This window comes from Triturus cristatus, chromosome 3_2, assembly GCF_964204655.1.
Source record: "Triturus cristatus chromosome 3_2, aTriCri1.1, whole genome shotgun sequence".
NCBI lineage: Eukaryota > Metazoa > Chordata > Amphibia > Caudata > Salamandridae > Triturus > Triturus cristatus.
Window position 1 is genome coordinate 1,158,906,895 of NC_140584.1, and position 22,853 is coordinate 1,158,929,747.

Genomic DNA, 22,853 nt, shown 5'->3' on the forward strand with positions numbered 1-22,853 from the left:
AATGCCAAAAATGTTGTCGATGTAACGTACCCAGAGAACGGCATGGGCAAAAAGTCTGATGTTGTGGACAACTTGCTCCTCCCACCAGCCAACGTACAGCCATGCAAAGCTGGGGGCGAATCAAGTGCCCATTGCTGTTCCCTGTGTCTGTCTATAGATAGTACCATCCCAAAAAAATAATAATTAGTAAGGCACACCCTGATCATTTCAATGATTATTTCAGTGTGTCTTATAAAATATACCGATCTGGATTAAAAAAAATATTTACATGCATCCATCCCGAAGTCATGGGGGATGCATGTGTGCAAACTGTTCACATCAAGTCTTAAGAGATGGTACTCTTCTTTCCACTCAATGTCCTTTATACACTTCAAAAAATCGCCTGTGTCGCGTATGTAAGATAGGAGAGCTTGCACCAATGGCTGGAGAAAATGATCTACATATTTAGATGTGTTTTCTAACATGCTGTCTCGTGAAGAGACAATGGGCCTCCCTGGTGGGTTAGTTGCATCTTTATGCAACTTCGGTAATAAGTATAGTGTGGGAATTTTAAGGAATTTGCATAGTAAAAACCTAAATTCCTCTTCTTCCAGGATTTCCTGGTCCTTCCAGTCAATTAATTTATTTGCATACAATTTGTTGCTCATCTCATAGCAATCAATAGATGATTTCTCGTAGCGTTCACAATCATTCAATTGTTTCATGCCATCACTGAGATACACTGAGAGTGGCCATACCACAACAATTCCTCCTTTGTCAAATTTTTTTATGACAATACTTTTGTTGTCCTGCAGTTCTTTAATGGCCTGTATCTCCGATTTCTTAAGATTTGTAATGCCATTAGTTCTTTTATAATTCAGACGTTTTAATTCTTTGATCAAGCCCTGTTCAAACACATTGATTGCCTCGTTCATAATCTGAGGCACAAAAAGACAGATTTGGCTCTAAAACCACAGGGTGCACTCATGCCAATGTCAATGTCATCATTGACTAGATTGAGGATAGGATTATCAACAAAGTTAGGTTTGCCCTGCAGCTCATGCATTATATGTAATACATCTAAATCATTTACATCGAGTATACTGCTCTTCTCTCTTTATTTCTCAATTTTTTTGCATGGCATAGTAGCATACCATTTTCTGATTTTCAATTTGCGTACAAACTGGAATAAGTCAATACGACAGTCGGTGTAATTAAATTTAGCAGTCGGACAAAAACAAAGTCCTAAGGATAAAACATTCATTTGATGTTTAGACAAAGTCAGATTGGATAAGTTTACCACAGTTTTTTTGTCCATCATTTTTCTGACTTCTTTCCCTTTGTTAAAACTCCCACAGGGGTTGATTCTTCATTTTTTTGCTGCTGCTTGCCTCCTCTGCCTCCTCGTCCGCAACCTCTTTTGGCTGGTGTTCCCCTGTTGCTTGCGTTGGTGGCTCTTCCACGGGCCATGAGGTTGAACTCCTTTAAAAACTTGGTTTTTACTCCCGGTGGTTCTCTTTGTGATGGAGCATTGCTGTCATCAAGTGCGTCATTGCTACTGACTGTAGTTTCACTCACTGTGGCGCTCGGCCCGCTTGTTACTTCATCTCTTGCTGTCCTTGATGTGGATGGTGCCTCCTTATTAAGGACGTCATTAGCCTCAGTTCTTAGGTGGTCGATCTTTTTTCCAAAAGCGAGAATCTGGCCTATCAAATAGTCAGTCTCATCCTGGTTAAATTTCCTCTGTTTTTTTAATTTTATCTCATCCTCCACTTTCTATAATCGTGTATCGATTTTGGCCATTTCGGAATCAAATTCCTCTTCAATGTGTAATTCTTTCAGTTTGATGGTTAGCATATCAATTTCTCATTTAAGTTTTTACCATTCTTAATTTAACCAGAATGTGGAGCATCACTGTGGAGCATTCGTGGTTATTTGCCGTCAACTCATCCAACATATCTGGGTCAGTGTTTTCAAAGGTGGGGGTTAGGAAAACCTTCAGTCCTTTAGGCACTCGGTTGCAGTCTATGTACTTTTGGAGTGCAGTCGTCTCCCACCATTTAGACTGCTCTGTTTTTAAGGCTTTCCAAAGGGTGTCCCATAATTGTTTCTTGGTTTTTGACAGACTAGAATCAGTTATGGATGAAGTGCTCTCCACCTCCTGTAAGGCTGATGCGGAAAACAGTTGATCCGCCGCCTCTCTTCTTCTGATATCTCTGTTTGTTGCCATATTTTTGTGTGCCACACATAAAATCCCAAAACGTTGTAGTCAGCTTGCGTCAGGGAAACCGTTGTATCAACCGCCAACGCGTCTCTCACTTCGACAAGGACGCGTGTTTGTAAGTCACAGCCTCTGTATTTAAACGGAATCAGTCCGTGAACAATTCAACACAATATAGGCTTACCTTTTCGGTACTAGCTCTTGCTGCAGGCGTCCTCCGACTTGAAACTCCAAGACCTCGTAAACCCATTCCGATAAGTCCCAATCCAGTTTTCCGTTCATCAAATTCAGTTCCGACGCGGTGTTTCAGCCGTCAGTTACAGAGGCGAGCGGGAGCAAATTTAAATATCCAACAAAGAACGTCGCGTATACTCCAGCCTCTTCGAGTGAGGAGTGGTCGGCGAGGTAGCGAGCCTCACATATCCAACACAAACTGCAACATTTCGCAGTTTAGATCACCCAGGTAAATGATTCAGAGACGCCACTCGATTTCTCAGCAAAGCGTATGTTTATTCACACACGGACAACACAGGGAAAACCCAACGTGTTTCGGATTTTTGTATTTTTGTAAAAAAACATTTTACTGAAACACTAAAAGCACCCTCATTGGCAAAGGCAACAGGCTGGCAGCCAACACCAAACCTATTGTCTTTTCCCATGCATGTTTCATTGTTGTATTTATCCCGTTATGGGACCATGTAATTCCCGAGTACAGCACCAGGGGGAATTAGTTTGGGAATGCCTACAAATGTGTACATTTGCACGTTTAGAAACTTGAGCAGTGTTTTCACCCCATAAAACCCAACCATACAGGTCCCGTCTGGTAGGTTCACGCGTATGTTATCGATGTGCGAGTGAATCCTTTCATAAGTGCCCAAACAATGAATGTGAATTGCAAAAATGGTTTGGCAGTTGTAAAAAAGTCTATTGCGTATAGAGATAAACTTTACATGTGGAAATATTTTTGATAATTTGGCAAAAGTTTTGTCACTGCCTTTGTTATTTACAGATGGGAAGAGAAGCTGAGGTACCTTGGCTAAAGGGCTTGGGGAGGCACATGTTGAGAGGAGAAGGGGTTTGCACAAAAATATAATTTAGAAGAATGTCACCTCAAAAAACTTCTAAAAATTTGTAAAAAAAGGTTTTCAGGAGATTTTTCCTAGTTGGACAATTTTTTTTCAGGATAATTGATCTGCAACAAATGTAGCATTGATAGATTTGTTCGCTAATAAAGTTCACATTTTGCAGTACTTTTCAACTTTTATAAACCGTTTCCCCCAAAAAAGTGATGTTGGCAAAAGCAAACCTCGAAATGTGACCCGCTAGGATCCCGTTAGGTAGATCAGATGGAGGCGTTCAGTAGGTGCATGAAGAACATAGACCAGAGGTAGGAGGGTACATTCCTCGTGATGTGCAATCACATTCCATTATTTAGCTACACAGTGGAGGAAATCATTGAGTTGAAGTCCTCTTCTGTGCTGGAATGAGGGCGATGGCGTGGATGCAGGTTGCTCTCTGCCTACCAAAGGCCAGTGGGCCATTGGCAAGGCAGTCAGAGATTCAACAAGTCTTCAAAAGAAAGCCAGCTGTAATGATACATATCAAACAAAATAGTGATAAGAAATAGAGATTCATCAATAGAACTGATATAATTTAAGATTTCATCACTGGAAATGCATGATTCCTTTTCTTTTATATAATAGGATATGCTGTGATAATGCAAAGATCATTGTAAATTATTTGTCGAAGAAGGGTATTTAACTAGTTGGACCTCAAGTCTTCTAGCAGTGGTACTAATGATGAATCTTGTGGCCACTCTTGTACCTACAGGTGCCCAATCACTCAGCGTTACCCAGCCCAGCGCCGCTCACGCGATCATTGGCAGCTCCGTCACCCTGGAGTGCACGTATAGCACCTCCAGTGGTTCAAGACTGGGCCAGTACCAATGGTACCAGGACCATGTTAGTGGCCTCAAGGTGTCCAACGAGTCACGAGAGTTCTGGGGCCGTGTCTACCGCCCGGCTAAGAGAAGCTTTCAAGACGAGCAGAAAGCGGACATCGAACTGAGGGATGTCCGGTTCTACGACGCGGGCATTTACATATGTGAGGTGGAGATCCTTGCAGATGGGAAGGTATACGGAAATGGCACCTGGCTGCATGTGGCTGCCAATGGTAAGTGGAAAGGGATGTCAGGTAGAGATCAAGTAGATAACAAAATAATCCAAAAATGAAAACCAAAATAACAAAAGCTCCAAGCTCTACATTTCAAATTTGATTAACAAGGGCGTTGAAACATCACAAAATACTCCAAAATCTAGAAAGTGAAGACTAACTTATCAAATATATCTGCAGATTGTGAAAAGTAAGTTTCCGAATAAAATGTAGTAAAAACCTTTCAAAAAGTAATGTTAACTTACCTAGTAGTTTACGACCCCTGTAATGCTTTGAAGGTTATTTTACAGCAACTGTACTACAAGGATATTTGATTTGCATTCTCTTCTGGGTTTGCCAAGTTTTGTTAAATTGTATTGGTTTTTTTTTTGGGTGGAGTTGAGTCCCATGAGGACAAGTAGCTTGTGAAACGAATTGTGAATGGAATGGATTTTAAGAACCTCTATGGATAAAGTGGGTAAATGTCCTATGCTGGTGGGATGAGTCAGGCAGTGGGAATGCATGTGAAGGCGGGCAGTAGGATTAAATGAACGGTAGATGAGGGATTCTGCTATTTCAAAACAGACAACAAATGTAATTACCTAGTTACTTCAACCTATCATTTTTAATATTTTACACATTTTAAAAAATGTGTAGGAAGTGGAACCAAATTTGGTACGTCTTTTTTTAGTGCTATTCGTCTGAAATTTTCAATTTTCTTCATATTTATTTCTGTAAATAGGGCACATATACAAAATAAACTGCAGAGTATTTTCTTCTGGAAAACTTGGTTTCCCTCGAATGCCCAGTATTGCACATGACTGAACTGAAATGCGGAGACGTACTCCATCAAGGTTAAAATCTTTCACTATATATACGTGCAGTTCTAGCGAAAATATTTCCATGGAATGCCTTTTCAAGTTAATTGACATGGTATCAATTAAAATTATGTATTTCAGATCACCAGTTCTTCTATTCCACTTTCCAAAATGGAACGGCTTTCTGTTTGCCAATTGCTTGTTGGCCATTTATGCAAGGTTTTGAGGCTCTCTAGCTAGTGTCACAGATCCTTAGCGCACTGTGTATGTTTGCTAATAACATTATAGTAATATTTATTTTCTGAAAAAATATTATTAATGCGCTGTGCTCATTGTAAAAATGAATTGCCCCTCACAACAGTCAGAGCCTTTTTAGGCCTCAGCTAGACAGGCCTTGTGCTGTCTCTTAGAGACATGTTGTATATACTTCGTGGGCTTCAACCCACCCATAGGCTTCCCATTTGCTGGCTCCATTGTCGTTCTCATATTCTTTATCCCCATTTGTCCATGGCATGCATTTATCGTGCCTCTTCCTGTGTTTAGCCCGCCCAGAGAGCAGGGACAAATTACAATTTCCCTTCACTGCTTTCAATTTAGAATCTTTCAGGAACTCCTTTTTTCTTTGTTAAAAAGCACCTAACACACGTGCACGTGTTTGCTCTGCATTCAAAGATCGAGGTCAAATTGCTTCTTCACCCGTCCCACCACTCCCTCCCTCATCACTGCTTGTTAAAACATGCAATTACACAACAAACAGCTTGTTTAGAAATTGTTTTTTTCTCCCTCTCACACACTCGCTCTTGGCTCGTGCTCACTGTTTCCTGCTCCAAAAGCCTCTCCCTGGAAAGTACACACAGCTGCACGTGTGGCTGCAGCCCGACCAGGAGTGGATCCCTGATGGATGCAGCTATCTGGAATCCTAGACCACAGCAAGGTGACATGCAAGAAAATGCAAGTGGGCGCCATGTTGCATCTGCTCGTTATCATGCACACACAAGCTGTGCCCATTGTACCATGCATGCTTGTGCAAAAGCCGGGCCCTTCTTGCTCATGCTGGTTCCTAGAGGTGATCCTGTGCCTGATTATGCTTCTTCCTGTTGGTGATAATATTTCTCTATTCGTAGGTCTTACTTCGTTCCTTCTCCTTTCCCTGGCTGCTGCTGCTGGCCCGGTTGAAGCTCCCTCTTTTAGTTGTAAATAAGTTCCCACATGCCATGAACTCAACCTGAAGGTATTGGATCACTTTACACTACCACCAGTTTAGCAGGTGTTGGATTTACCAGCTACATGTTAATTAGCACAGGTTGGAGAATTCTAGTGATTTCAGTTTTTCCACATGATATTGACTGATGCCAGGTTAATTTCCTTTTAGCAACATAAGGCTTCTTTTCAGCCAACCACTCATATTTTTGACCAAGTGTTTGTTTGACCTTTATTGGGTTTAAGCAGCTAAAACTGGCTGGGCAAGTCTCGGTCCCTAGAGCCAAACGGCCAAAGTTACATCCAGACCCACGGCAGTCGGTATTCTCGGTTATTTATCTGAACGAAATATACTTGAAAATGTTTGTGATTAAATGGCTATAGCTCTACTCTCATTGTTAGTTGGAAAAAGGGCACCACATAATGGCCGTGCAAACACTGACAAAAGCGTTAACAACAATTTTACTTGTTTAGCTATTGTAAAGAGACTAAATAGTTACTCTGGGCAAATCTCTTTTTTCTAAGGTTTGTAATTACCAGCATTCTAACATGGCCGCTGAGCACCAAAAGATACTGGTGTCCATCTCTAACTTCTCTTGTATCTTTGCCAAGCTACAAACAGTAGCTGGCTAGGTGGATTGACAGATGATTTATTTTAGAAAATAGCTTCCCAAAGGCTCCAGAGCCATGATGGCCACAGCACTCTTTGCACATAAGTTCAGGGAGGTGTACAAGCGGCCACTGCCGTCTATGGCCCATCAGCCCATCTCCTGCCCCAACCATCTTTGTTTGCGGTGTACAGCTCCAGTCGCTACCTCTATAGTATGCAGTACTGGTATTGCTGGTCAGTGAAGGCCATTTTCTGCTGTGAATGCCTCATCTGCGAGGAACTGTACGTAAAGGGGCAGGTTTGATCCTCTCAGCCGCACACCAAAATATAGACCGAACCTCGTTACGTCCGCAGCCTCGAAGAGCCTTTGCCTGAAACTTCCAGGTTTTGTTCGCTTTCTACCCACATGCACATCACGTTTGTCACTATAAAAAAACCCTTTCTATTTCATTTATGTAATAATTCAGGTACTATTTCTTGCAGGAGCGCTGTCCCGCATGAAAGGTTGAATTTTCCTCTCTGAGATTCATACTCACAACCTGCTTGAAACTGCGTACTTCAGTGATCAGCTCACTGAACCATCCTGTTGTGTGTGAGGATCAGCTCACTGAGCCATCCTGCTGCATGAAGCGGTTGTTTATTTCAGCTAACATCTTTTAACAATGGCTACGATGCTTTATTCCACTCGCACCACATTTGAAAAGCAGGAGAAGGCTGTGGTGGATCAGATTTAATTTGATTTGAACCCAGGATTTACAAGTATTCAGCGCAGTGAGCCAGGCAGCTGCCTGTTTAAAGCAAGGTTTCCTGGATCATCCATTTATTTCTACTCCTAGTGTGTGTTGCTACATAAACAGGGGCATAGCTATGAGGGATTTAAAGTTTGGACTCCCTAAGTCCATGTTGCTTCCTTTCCCTATGTCCATGTTGCTTCCTTTCCCTAAGTCCATTTTGCTTCTTCTCCCAAAGTCCATGTTGCTTCCTTTGCCTAAGTCCATGTTGCTTCTTCTCCCTAAGTCCATGTTGTTTCCTTTGCCTAAGTCCATGTTGCTTCTTCTCCCTAAGTCCATATTGCTTCATTTCCCTAAGTCCACGTTGCTTCTTCTCCCTAAATCCATGTTGCTTTTTCTCCCTAGGTCCATGTTGCTTCATTTCCCTAAGTCCATGTTGCTTCTTCTCCCTAAGTCCATGTTGCTTCCTTTCTCTACGTCCATGTTTCTTCCTTTCCCTAAGTCCATATTGCTTCTTCTACCTAAGTCCATGTTGCTTCTTCTCCCTAAGTCCATGTTGCTTCCTTTGACTAAATCCATGTTGCTTCTTCTCCCTAAGTCTATGTTGCTTCATTTCCTTAAGGCCACATTGCTTCTTCTCCCTAAGTCCATGTTGGTTTTTCTCCCTAAGTCCATGTTGGTTTTTCTCCCTAAGTCCATGTTGCTTCATTTCCCTAAGTCCATGTTGCTTCTTCTCCCTAAGTCCATGTTGCTTCCTTTCCCTACGTCCATGTTTCTTCCTTTCCCTAAGTCCATGTTGCTTCTTCTACCTAAGTCCTTGTTGCTTCTTCTCCCTGAGTCCATGTTGCTTCCTTTCCTTAAGTCCATGTTGCTTCCTTTCCCTAAGTCCCAAATGTTTTTTTTCCCTCCAATGCATCCGTTTTACTTCTTTGAATCCCAACCATCCCCGGTCCGGGCTGTTTCTTCTCCTCCCACCCATCCATCCCTGTTTTTTCTCCCTCTCTCACTTTCCCTGTCCCTATTTATTTTCCCTCCTCCACCTGTGCAGTCAATTTGCCCCACTCCAATTTAAAACAATCAGCCCCACTCCAATCTTCCGCACTCCGATCTGCTCCACTCCAATCCAAAACAATCTGCCCCACTTCAATCCAAAACAATCTGCCCCACTTCAATCCAAAGCAATCTGCCCTACTCCAATCCAAAACTATCTGCCCTACTCCAACCTGCCGCACTCAATATACAAAACAATATTCCCAACTCTAGTCTTGCCTGCTCCAATCCAAAGCAATCTGCTCCACTCCAATCTGCCCCATTCCAATTCGCCCCACTCCACTCCAATCCACCTCATCCCAATTTGCACAACTCCATCCCAATTCAATCCACTCGTATCCACCACAATCCACCCTACTCAACTCCAATACAATCCACCCCACTCCAACCCAAACAATTTGCCCCACTCCTATCCAAAACAACTTGCCCCACTCCTATCCAAAACAATCTGACCCACTCCATCCAAAACAATCTGCCCCACTCCAAACCAAAACAATCTGTCTTAATCCAATCCAAAACAATCTGACCCACTCCAATTCAAAACAATCTGCCCCACTTCAATCCCAAGCAATCTGCCTCACTCCAATCTGCTCCACTCCATCAAAAACAATCTGTCCCACTGCAATCCAAAACAATCTGCCCCACTCCAATCCAAAACAATCTGCCCCACTCCAATCCAAAGCATTCTGCTTCACTCCAATCTGTCCCACTCCAAACCAAAACAATCTGCCCCACTCCAATCTGCCACAATCCAATCCAAAACAATCTGCCCTACTCCCATCTTCCCCACTCCAATCTGTCCTACTCCAATCCAAGCAAATGTGCCCCACTACAATCAGCACCACTACAATCCAAAACAATTCTCCCCACTTCAATCAAAAACAACCTCTCCCACTCCAATCCACTCCAGTCCAAACCACCCCACTCCAATCCAGTCCACCTCACTCCAATCCAATCCACCCACCCCACTCCAATCCACACCACTCCAATCGAACCCACCCCAATCCAATCAACCTTAATCCAGTCCACCCACCCGAATTGAGTTCACGCCACCCGTTCAATCCACCTCAATCCAATGAGTACCATTAAATTAGCTAATAGAAGAACTTGCTATTGCAATGCTAAGAAACTGCTTTAGAAAAGGCTGTCTAAAAGACGTCTCCTCGGTATATAACACTATCTTCTCTAACTCACTCATTGGCTATTGGGTATTTTTAGCGATTTATGTCCTAGATCAAATCTCTTTAATTAGTCTGTAGAAATTTGTAGGATTGTTTTGTTAGATGTCTGTTTATTTGATGTTAATCTTTCATTACAGCCTGATATAAATTTCCCATCAAACATGGGATATTTTCTGCACATTATGCACATGATGCGGTCACATTCCCTATGAGAGCATGTGTTACGGCTGTAAAACCTGCCACAGCACAAGCTCCCATAGGGAAATAGGAGGCTGTGTTAATGCACAAGGTGCATGCCACAAGGTGCAGGAACTAACAGGGGGGCACCATAGGTGCCCCCTCGACCCCAACTAGAGGCCGCATGGAAAAACGAGCCCTTCTAGGGGCCCCCAAACTCACTTTCTGATAGGATTTCCATGTCGGAAAGCCTGTTGGAACCCGAGCATCGTAATCCTGAAGGCAGAAACGACTTCCTATGGGATTACTGACCAATCGCCCACTGGCCGACGGGCTCCTGTAGCCCGTCGGAAGCCAGCAGGAATGACCAGCCGGTTTTCAATTCCGACTGGCTGTATTGTAATCAGCCAGTCGGAATTGAAACCAACACTCTCGGTCATAAAGGTTGTAGGCTTTACGACCGAGATCATAATAGGCCACTTAGTAGTGAACTTACATGTGGGAGGATCTTTCCATAGAAAAGGTAGGAGAGGTGAAGATTTACACATGTAGGTTTGTGAATCAGACAGCGGCTGGGTCTTCTATTTTTAGCGGGCCAAGTAGTAGTCTTCCAGATCTGGATTATTTTTTAAATGTGGAACCTCTAGCAGAAGTTTAAAATCATATAACAGCATTCTTCTAGAAGTCTTACACAGTGGCAGTGCGTCCATTAGGGCGCTGGGGCGTTGGCCCACAAGCCGCTCACACCCGAATGGACGCAACGCCAGTGTGACTAAAGTAAACTGACAATTACAATGCATGTCAGTCAGCGTGATGCTGGCGTTATGCTGATTGACATGCATTGTCACTGTCTGGCCAAGGGGTGGTGCCGTGCGCACAGCAGGCAGCAGCACAAGTGCGCATGCCGGGTTTAGGTTGGAGAATTTTTCCGACCAGCCTAGTCATGCTCACTAGTGTTGCGTCTGGCTGGCGGCTGCGCATTAGGAGAGTGAGGGTTGCTCAACGCTGCAACCCTCGGTCTCCTAATGGGTGGCAGGGCGGTGAGTACCCCTGCTAAGCCAATCCTGGCGTTGCTGGAGCAGCGCCAGTATTGGCTGAGGGGTTGGTGACGCAGCTGTTGTACTTGTGTTCCTGTTCACAACGGCAGAAGGCGCCAAGCAACCCCCAACGCTGGACCCCGGCCCAGGCGCAGAGGCGGCGCAGACCAGGTAAATTTTCTTTTTTATTTGAAACTCCCCCGGCCCACGCAACCCCCCCCCCCCGCGCAAGTTTTGCGAGCCATGACAGCTTACTACTCGGCACTTTGAGCAGTCGAATCATCCTGGCGAGTAATCGAGGGTGCAGGGTAGAATGTGAAACTGGGCTGAAATGCTGTAATTTATTGTCGTGCATCTTGCCATCTCTGTACAGATACTTCTGTAATCCCTGAGTGTCTAAATGTTTCAGTTCAGCCTTTTCCTAGGGAAGAATAATCCTATTGTGACTCCAATGTGCTCCGTGTTCATTAGCCGCCTCTCATTTGCACGCTACGGTTCTACTGCTGAAACAAAGGCTTTTATTTATAAGCAGCCCCTTGCCTCATAAATCACACCTGCGCCGTGGTGCCCTGGGCTCCCTGTGTTCTCCCAGCATTTACCTTTTATAAATGATTTGGGTTTACCTCCCAACATTCGGACTGTGCAATGTTTTTTTTATAAGATGTTGTGTGACGGTGTATTACTGGGAATAGTACTAATGAATTCCAAATGCTCGGGTAGAATGGGTATAGGGTCAGGGAATGGGTGACAAAACAAGTGCTTAACTAAGAGGAGACAATTTATGGGTGAAACTGACCCTCCTTGCCGCTGTTTTTTGTGGTGGGATTTCATCTGAGACATGGCATAGTGCCAATATCGGCAACTGTAGTCACATAACACACATGATACATTAATAAACCACACAACACTTTTGTAAGTGGAGAAATATTGCTGCAGGTTTATTAGCATAACCAATATGCAAACATGGTGGGTTATCTTACGGGCGATCCCAGGGCAGGCCAACCCCTATGCCGCCTGCCCATCTGATAAGCCTAAATGACACAGTGGCAGTCGCCAATTGGTGCATACCAAATCTTGGGAGGGCCACCCCTCCCATCCGTGGACCACCAGTCCACTTGCTTACTCACGCCCCCCCGAAAGAGGTGGGCGGAGCTGATTCTGGCAGCCCCCGGTTGCTCAGACCCACAACCGCCTGTAGGACTAACGGGGCGCCGTAGTTCTTCCAGGGGACAACGCTACGACATCCCTGGGTATCCTGGCTTAGCACCACGCTGTGCTGCTGCATGAAGTACCCCTTGGTATCTGCAGACTCTGGATCGCCCTGTAACTCCTCCACAGCTCTGGGGGTGGCCACTGTCACAACCAGGGCCCCCCACCAAGATAGGCCTCTTTGCTTACACTGCTAATACCGGACTTCTCCCACGTCCAGCCAAAACAAGTCTTAGCCCATACAGGACCGGAGGCCAGCTGCCCCTTCTGGACAGGTGCCCCCATCCTTTCTAAACTCCCCGTGGATTTTTGACTGACATGACCTGAAACCTAAAAGTAGGCGTAGGTCCAATGTTACCTTTGACTGGCTGAAGAACAGTACATTTGACAGCCACTCCTGCCATGAAGCCAATGCAGGGGGCGGAAAGAGTCGACAAGCCCGCTCTACATCCTCCTACACTCAGTCATCTGAGTCTAGCACTAGTCGGAGTATGTCCCTCGCCTTCCGTCAGTCACCACTCACTGTGAGGCCTTGCCCTCCCAAACTTCCGCTAGTATACCAGGGAGCAGACAGTACCGAGTGACCCAGAGGGGAACCAACATATAAAATACCTCTCTATTTTGAATACCGGGAATGCCAATTGTTCTCCTGATACTTTGTCGCCCAAATTTGTTTCCCAGGAGATTCCCCCAACCTAATGGACCAAATCCCCCCGTTGGAAGGCCACTTCCACAACCTGCATAGCTGCCCGCCAGTGCTGGAGGGCGGGAGAAATCACCCGTTACCGTTCCTCAAATCAATGGTACCTGTTTCCTTGAACTCAAGGCCGGCGTACTAAGTGAACCTACCAGGATCTGCAACTTGCGTTTCCCACCAAACCTATGTACCATGTCGCCCTGGTTGGAAGGCAACTTCCTCAACCTGCAGCTGCCAGCCCAGGCTGGAGGGCGAAAAATTCACACATTAACGTCACTCAAATCAAGGTGCCTGTTTCCATGAACTCGAGGACGGGATACTAAGTGAACCGACCAGGATCTGCGCCTGAACCAGAGGTCGGACCCAAGCCCCTCTAAATTCGGACGCTCAATCTGCCTGTTAACATGAATCCCAGGGCAGACCACCGGCATCTAACCCCTGCATGGCCCAGCCTGAGCTAAAACACCTCTGAAAAGCATGACAACGTGCTAACCACCAACATAGCATTCAGAATGTTCACAGACGTCTACCAAGGGCATTGCGTGTGATGAAGTAACTGCACCATGCCATCAAAATGTCAACTTAACCTTCTGTGACTGCAAGAGAGCTCATATTAATGTCCGTGTTATTGCTCACTCCCATATATGTCAGCCCTAACCAGGCAACCCGCACCGTCTTGGCACTGGCACCCTCCCGCCTCGGCAGGCAGAGGGTGCCTGGTCATATGTAGCCCCAACCATACTTATGTCACTGACGGTATGCCAGGGTACGGAGACACTCAGCTGGCTCCACTGCTAAGTGCCGTTGTACCAACACAGGTAATCTTTGCCTGTGCCGTGTCTGGCTGCAAAGTTCGCGACATTGCCAGGCCCAGTCCCGGACGCAAAAGAAGCATTACAGCTACTGGAGCTATTGATGGTACACTTGGCCTGCAGACACAGAAAGAGATGCCCTAACTACTGCTGTGTACGAACCCACAGCCATTGGCTCTCCATGGTGCAATACCTTCCTGCTAATAATGGTTTCCTTGAAGAATGTTGCCAACCATGTTCTGCCATAGCGGGACTGCGAGCTCTAATCAGTTTCTAGAAGGACCCTAGTTCACGCCCCCAAAATTACCACTTATCGCCGTGTTGCCTGCGCAGGGGCAACTTGGCAAAGTATCCAATGCAACCAAGCAGGCTAACCTTACCCATAACAGTGACCCCAACTAGCCCTGAAGCGAGACAAACCATGCAAGGGCAACTCAGCCGCCTCCCTCCGACTTTCCTGCTGTTTATAAGCTCAACAGATTGACGGCTGATAGCTCCGTTCTCCCTGTGACCCCTGCTTGCCATCTTCGCCAGGGGTGGGGCGGGCATTGAGGACTACTTAGCATGCACCATTTTACCAGTGCCTAGACCCGAGTCTCCCTGCCCAGAACTTACCATAGACACCACAACACCCAAAGTTATTGCTCACCGACCTAAGTGCAGGAAGACACCGGCCGGTCCATAGACCCGCGGACCTCTAACCCCAAATAAGGTGACCTGCCACAAACAACAAGATTTCCAATATCGTCAACCCGAATTCAGAGAGCAGTACTGCTGGGAGCCCAGGCCCCCGACTTCGCAGCCCCTCGGCGAAAGGACATGCCGCGCTCATGCCCAAACCAAACGACATGCTACCCACCACACTTGGCACAGTCCCCTTGCCAGGTTACTACGACCTTATTACGCACCTCCTGCAGGAGGCTGGGAATTGGTGCATGTGCTCTGCATGGTATAAATTAGTAAAAGATGCACGTTTGAACGGGTAGCGGATGGCGTTGATAAAGCCTGCAAATACTCCACTCAGAGCAACCCGCCAGCCAAATGGCTTCCATTGAAACAGCGGTGCAAAAGACCTCAAAGCACCGGAGACGGTAGAATGGAGCACAGCTCTGATCTAACCGCTGCCCCTTGCATCAGATATCAACCGTACCCTTTTGGCTGAAAGCTGCTCCGTGCTTCTGATGCATCGGCACCCCAGCCCGCTAACCCTGATAAAATCGGCTCATGACCGGGACTTAATCATGCGATGAAAGCACAAGACCCACTAGTACGATGTTAACTCTAGAACCAGGCTCCACCACAAGAGGCCTGCACAAGCCATGTGGCCTAACATGTTTACCTTGTGATGCGGTTGCAAATGGACTGCGAACAACTCCTAGGCATTCTCTACCACTGTAACAAGCGGAGTTCTGGTTGGCAAAGGTCTGCCCTGAGCCTGGCCGAAGCCCCCACAAGTCAGGAAAAGAAAGTACACCTTATATCTAACTCCTAATCACCCCTTAGTCGCTAGCCAGAGTATCCCAGAGACAGTGTATATACTATTCAAACCGCACACCCATAATCGCCAACTAGGCACCCCCACAGCGGCGACTACATACACCTCTCACCTAGTTACCAAACTGTCACAGACCGCCACCACTATGCCAGCTGGCACCAGTCCTCAACCTGTCTTGAGCCTTGATGCCGCGGTGCGCCTCTTGCAGTCATGTAGGGGACAAGAAAATCAAGCACACAACCATTGTTCCTGCAATATGTATAACATAATGCCCCGATCGTGAAGTCAGCTACCGCTCAAGAGAAAACAATGACTGGTACGCCTCCCTCGTCACCCCTGTTACGCGTTCAACACAGCGACGTGATGCCCCCAGGACCTGGTTAACGGCGTGATCGTCCCAATAATCGCGCTGCATCGCCTGCCCAGTTCCAACACCGCCCCTGGCATTCCAGTGCTGACGTATCCTCTTCTAACATTTTATTTACTTGCCAGGCTTCCCTTTCATCAATCCTACTGATGTCATCAAAACTAGAAACACCTCACAATCCATGGATGTAATTTGAATGACGCTAGCATGCAGGTAACCCAATAACATTCCAAAATTCCATCTGCACGCTCATCCCTGCTCTATAATTCTACTCTTCATTGGAATATACTTACACAGCCAAGTTCTTAAGAAGGGAAGGGAACAACTGACACAACCTTTTCTTATAACACTAATGTATCCCGCCTATCAACTGCACACCACCTACTAATTGTGCTTTAATGAAAGCGCTGTAACGCAGAGACCCGTGTAGCAACAGTACCCGAGGTAGAAATATACCCGGAAATAAGAAAACGTTGATGCAATAAGGCTCAAAACCATATCCAGGGTTCAGATCCCAAACCTGGCCTCCCTCGCCATGTCTGACACATTCGCAGACATTCCCAACAGACCGCTGCTCGGTGGACAAATCCACAGCTGTCTGACCAGTAGGCGAAGATTCGGCCCTATGGGCTGACCGCACGCACGCGGCCGAGACCCAAATCACCAGACTCGCTGCATGATGTCCTGACGTTTTTCAACATACCCATAGATGATCTGGTTCGAATATGGATGGCACCAGAGTGGGGTCAAACACATTGAACAATACTGCCAAAGGTTAATTTTGCTATGTGAGACGTTTTCGCACAGTGTAAAGAGTGATAGTTACCCAAGTGTGAGTGACACTTATCGCCAGCATAGTAAAGCCAATGAGCATAAATGTAGAAAGATGCACCAGTTCGAGCAACAAACTCAAAAAGATCGTACCCCTGATGCGAAGCACCAGAACGGAAGGGCCCTTATTGATGCCGTGTTGCAGTTTGGAAAAAAGACAGACGCGCCGAGCGGACCCCGCCCGCACATAGATGGGCTGAAAAGTCGGCGCGTTCTATTAAGCTATCAACCGCGACGCCATAACCTTAGCTTGGGTTGCCATAGAGCGCTGTGTCCTAATCCCCAAAAAGAAACCTCCCGTGTGAGGCGCCCCTATACTGTGACGAGCACATCCGTTGACGGATGAAAGAGAGCATGGAACCTAACTACTGGAATATGGGGCACCAATTAGGTGCTGTCAATCAAATCTGCCTCCCGGACATCATAACCCTTTGCTTATGTTCGATCCTTCCCCCTGGCGCCACCATATTACGCCTAAAAGACATCATGTGAGATGTGGCCTAACCTACGGAGCATCAAGCCGCCCGTGACCACTCCCGCCTGGCCACCTACCCCGCAGTACGGTGGAGGTTCCAAAAGGTGGGGTGGCCTCCCCTGCTGCCCAATGTGACCACTCCTGGGGCTCCCTAGGGACGTGGACGCGAGCCACGCAATATCATAGTTCATCATGGCCAAAACTGAGAACAATACCAGCAGCGCAATGAAAGGGGTATGTTGGACACTGCCCAAAGGCACTGGATATAAGTGATTCGTCCGGAGCAGAGGACGGAGTTGGCGCACCAGCGTGCGCACCCCCCTACACCGCACGAGGCACAGGATATAAGTGATTTGTCCAGGAGCACGTGGCACAGGAGATGCGTGATTAGAGCAGAAGCACAGGACGGTATTAGCGTGCCGGACGCGCACCGCATTACACTGCATAAAGGCACAGGATTGATTTGTCCAGAGCCCTCAGGCCCGGGAGAGGAACGACTTGCCCAGCCGCACAGAACGGTATTGGTGCGCTGGCAAGCACACCGCCTCACATTCAACATTCAGGCACGCGAGACAAGCGCGTTGCCCAGGAGCCCAGAGCGGCACCCGTCACCACTGCCGCACACGCACTAGCACCACGACAAAATAAGCACCACAACAAAATACCACGCACTACCAACACAACCGACCGGCCTGTGCAGAAAGCAACGCAACGCGCCAGTGCTGCCCGGCGGCCAAACAAGCTATCCCCAAACCCCCAAGTCGGGACCATCGACGCAGTCAATGAATGTCAACTGCCTAAGAGAAACAAGCAGCAGCTAGGCCCTTGCACCATAGGCCGTGAGCACAGCCACTGAGACACCCCCGACAGCGTTCCGTGAACACATGCTGTCCGGGAACCAGCGTCAGAGCCATGCTGCAACCCCACTGAGGGAACAGCACCTGCGCCCGGGCCCAGCCCCTTGCCGCCAATAGAGGGCATGGCAAACCCATGTGCCCAGGCTCTGGCCGCCACGGCACCGACCTGTGGACAGCTGCCTCGCCACAGCATCCACGCTTGAGTGACCCGCAGCACCTCCCAACCACAAGTCAGGGCTGCCGGCACACATACAATGCCTGCCCCTCCGCTCGGGCCGAAGCCCCGACACCGCCACGGAGGGAATGGTTCATATTTTCCATATTTATATATAGCGCAAGCTCGACCCGAAGGTAATGTAGCGCTTAACATAGCATCGTCTTTGCATTACGCACTCACGCACGGGGAGTATCAGTAATTTGCCCAGGATCACATGATGTGAACGCGATCTCGAGACACGAGCCCTGGTTTCCTGCCCAGAGGCGGCCGCGCAGCCGACAGACCACATCCGCCCCTCCCAAGGTGATCCAACTCATTCACCCATGTTTTTTTTTTGTTTTTTTTTATATCTTTATGTAGTGCGGGCACAACCGGAAGGTATTGGAGCGCTGGCCGCACCATGTATACTACACATACAGGCGCCGGGAGGGGGTGAGCGGCTATGCCCAGAATCCCAGCATGTGGACGCGACCTCTGGGCTCGAAACCTGGATCCCTACCACCGAGGCTGTGGCGCAGTCGACGGACCACAAATGCCATCAGGAAGGTGCGAGCAGCGATGATGGAAAGCGCGAGCTCGACCCGCCGGATAAAGGCGATGGCCTAGGCCCCATGGAACAAGCATAATCGCTCACGGTGCGTGCCAGTTGTGCCCCAGGAACACAGGATGCGGACACGGCCACGATGCTCAATCCCTGGTTCCTGGCTGGGCCAAGGTAGTGCCTCAACGCACTGCGCCAACCGGCGCTCCCCTTCCCCCACGCACCTCAACCCCTAAATAGTTCCGAGGACGCAGCGAAGAGAGGGACCTCACGCGACAGAGCCACGCGGGCCACGGGCACCCGCCACCGCGTAAGCCTGCCGCTGGCGCGGTCTATGTGCCGCACCTCGCCCCCCCAGAGGAGTCGCATTGCCGATCCTGGCGACCTGGAGAGGGCCGAGCAGAATGGAATTCAAGGGTTGTCAGAAGTGGGATCGAACCCACGCATCCAGGAGAGACTGCAGTGAAAACGCAGCACCTTAGACAACTCGGCACGCGCAAAAACCCAGGGGCGACCCCAAGCCCCATCCCGGACACCGAGTCGCTGCCGGCAGCCCAACCGCCCACCCGGAACACAGGGACAGCGTCCCGGAGGGTAAGATGAGAGGGCCTGCGCGAACCCTGATAGCCGCAAAGCTCGCCTGTTCGACCTCTGCCCTATCCCACACCCGCTCCCACCCGGGCGCAATGGCGCTGGCATGCTCTGATCGAGATGCTGACCAGTGCCATACACCTATCATATTCCGCGGAGGCACCCGCAGCCGGGAGCGGGGAGAGATGGGGGGAAGCATACCCGGGAGGCCACGCAAGCGAACTACCAGCGTAAAAACACTTGCCCCCCCACCACACCCGCAACTGCATATCCGACGCCTTGAGCCTGGCTCCGAGCACGGCCCCCCCCGCCCGTGGTACTCCGACCACAGGGCCCCGTCGCCTGGGACAGCCCAGGGACAGGTCCGCAACGGATGAACAGAGGCAGCTGGGCGCACGACGATCAGCTGCGACATGCGATCAAGGCAAGACGGCGAGGGAAAAAGAGGGCGAAGGATGGGCGGGGACAGCCTAAATACCCCTGTCCCCTCCCCCCTCCCCGGAAATGGGTTGTCTGGAGGTCTTCCCTGGCCGTGGCCCAGGGACTAGACCGGCGACCCCAGTGCCTTCCTGTGGCACTAAGGCGGCTGCCCTTTTAGGGTGGCTGCTGCGCAACCCCCCCCCCGGGCAGCCTTGCAGAGTCACTGTTAAGGAGGAGACATTCATCCCTGACACGTAAAGACATTAATACTTTCCCACAGCTCAAAACCTGGCCAACGTATACAGAGACTGCTTCCATTAAAGACTGACAGAGCAGAAAGCAGATTAAAAAAAAGATTCACTACTGCTCTCTCAGCGGAAATACATCCAACCCCCTCCCCCCGTCCATAGCCCTGCAACCCCCCTCCATAGCCATGCATGCACAGCTCCGTGAACCGTCATACATGGTCTCCATAGTCCCGTGCGGTGCACCCCCTGCTTTCACACCCCTTTCGCCTTCATATACTACCTGCACAGCCTCGTGTACCTTGCACAGCAATGCCTTCAAAGCCCCGTGCACCATCATACCCTGCTTGCAGAGACGTTTTAATGCAGGGGCAAAGTGGGCCCTGGCCCAGGGCCCCAGGCTTTTAGGGGGCCCCCTGATAGAGGCAGCTTGATTCTGATGACCTTTAATATTTTTTAGCTTGTTTTAAATACCGCTTTTAGTTAATTTATTTTTAATATGTGTGATGTGTGAGAGGCTGCTGCAGACAGTTGCATAAAATATTGTGTATACGTTTCATGCAACATCCATAAAACAAGTTTATTTGAGATTAAAACAGAACCCCACATATTAGAAATGGTAGGGAGTCACGGGTTTTATTTCACAGAAAATATTTGCAGTAATATTAGTGAGCTGCCGGTGTATCTGAGTATCTTAGATGTAAATGCATTTACAATTAGGACAAGTGAGACTGTGCACTGTCTGTGACCTGTCCATAGAGGCCGCGAAAGAGCTGCAACTGGTTAATAAATTCAAACCTAATCCAAACAAGGGCCCCCAAAATACGTTTGACCTAGGGCCCCCAAATCCTTAAGATGTCCCTGCCTGCTTGCATAAACCCGTGCGCCATCAGACCCTGCCTGCACAGCCCATTGCACCTTCATACATTACTCTGTCTGCACAGCGCCTTGCACCATCATACCATGCCTGCACAGCCTTGTGCACTTTCCTACAGTCAGAGTCCCTCCCACCTTCATACTCTGTCTGAACGGCCCCATCCAGCCTCATACACTGCACACAGCCCTGGCTGTAGACCTCCATACACCGGTCTTGCCCCGGTTACTTACAGGTAATCTTCATTACTTCGAGCTAGTATTCCTCGCCACATGACTAACGAAGTGAGCTTCAGCTCCACACCAGAACCCTCCAAAGCAAAAGTGCCTCCCATCCCTTCCCAATATGGCCGACCCATACACTCCATGACCACTATAAGAGGTGGGCCAGCCCAACCCCAAAGCCTGAAACTACCAAGCCCAAACATGAAGTCGATAGCCAGACAGGGAGGGAGGGATGGGAACTCATGTGGCGAGGAAGACTAACTCGGAGTAATGAAGATTACCGTTAAGTAACCGGGGCATTACCTCCTCATTAGTCTTCCTCGCCACATGACTAACGAAGTGAGCACATACCCAAGCAAAAAGGCTTCATGGTACACAAGAAACCACAACCAAGACGGAACATGTAACCAAAAATACTTTAATCCATCGTATGAAGAAACAACAGAATGAAAAACACAGGCCATCCAAGGGACCAATCAAGGGACGGCAGAACCTGCACTCAAAACAGCACCCGCAAAACCCCCAGGAGGAGAGCCACCCAGGACTACCCGGTAGTGTTCGATAAACATGTGGGGAGATGACCAAGTCGCCGCCCTGCAGATCTCCTCAGTGGACACACCCTTAAAAGAGGCCAAAGACACAGAAACGCTCCGGGTGGAACGACCCTGGACAACCCCCGGGAGGTCAGAACCCTGGGACTCGTAGGCTAGCAGGATAGCTTGCTTCAGCCAGCGACTCAAAGTAGACACAGAAGGCTTGGGACCAGAACACACCGGACCAAAGATCACAAACAAACTGTCACATTGACAAAAAGAGGAAGTGCTGGCTAAGTAAATCTCCACCGCACGATAGACATCCAGCAACTACAGGGAGACTTCCACCGCAAGGACACCTCACGAGAGCGCTTAGCCAGGGAGGGAATCTTGGCGCAGGACCAGCCGGTCCGGCAAGACCTTCAAGAAGGGAGGAGACCGAAGGAAGGACCCCAGCTCGCCCATGCGGCCAGCCGAGACAAGGGCCACCAAAAAAACCACCTTGAAGGTGAGGAATTTAAGATCCACCAACTGAAGGGGCTCAAAGGGGAGTACCCTGCAGAGCCCGCAGGACCAAGGGAAGATCCCAGGGAGGAGCCAGGCACAAAGCCCGAGGCAGCCACAGGAAACCGCTCCGCAACAAGCGAGCCACCAAGGGATCCAGTCTGTCCAGGTCTGAACTGCAGAAAACCCGTAGGGCAGCCCACTGAGCCCTCAGAGTGGAGGTAGCCAACCCCAGGGAAAAACCCTCCACCAGGAAATCCAGAACCCTCATGGGGTCCACCGACACCAGGTCGGAACCCAGCAGGCCTCACCAACGGGAAAAGGAGGACCAGTGACGGAAACGGGCGATCCGGAATCGGCCAACAGTCCCGAGCCGCCAGCTCGCACAGGAGAGGATACCAGGAGCGGCGAACCCAACTGGGAACCACCAAGAGCACCAGGGCCCGGTGCATACGGATTTTGCAGAGGACCAGAGTAATCAAGGGAAAGGGGGGAAAGGCATACAGGAGACCCCGATGCCAAGGGAAAGACAGAGCATCCACCCTCCAAACCCCCGGAAATGGATGGAAAACGCAGAAGCAAGGCAGGAGAGCATTGCCCAACTCCATGAACAGGTCTACCCGGGGAAGGCCAACAGGTCCACCAGACGCCGAAAGATCGAAGGCGCCAGGGAGAGGGCACTCAATGGAGGGAACACCCGACTGAAATGGTCCCCCACCACATTCTCCGACCTCGGGAGATAAACCGCCCTGAGAGACAAGACCGACCCCTCCGCCCAGGACAACAGTTCCAGGGACAGCAACCAC

At 48.7% G+C, this 22,853-nt stretch overlaps 1 protein-coding gene across 1 annotated transcript in view; it reads left to right on the forward strand.

The window, feature by feature from the left end:
- LOC146859326 (natural cytotoxicity triggering receptor 3-like) overlaps window positions 1-22,853 on the forward strand; it is a 63,417-nt gene that overhangs the window by 24,283 nt on the left and 16,281 nt on the right. The window contains exon 2 of the mRNA XM_085649987.1: window positions 4,031-4,372. Coding sequence (XP_085506113.1) covers window positions 4,031-4,372 — 342 coding nt within the window. The remainder of the gene's footprint in view (window positions 1-4,030; window positions 4,373-22,853) is intronic.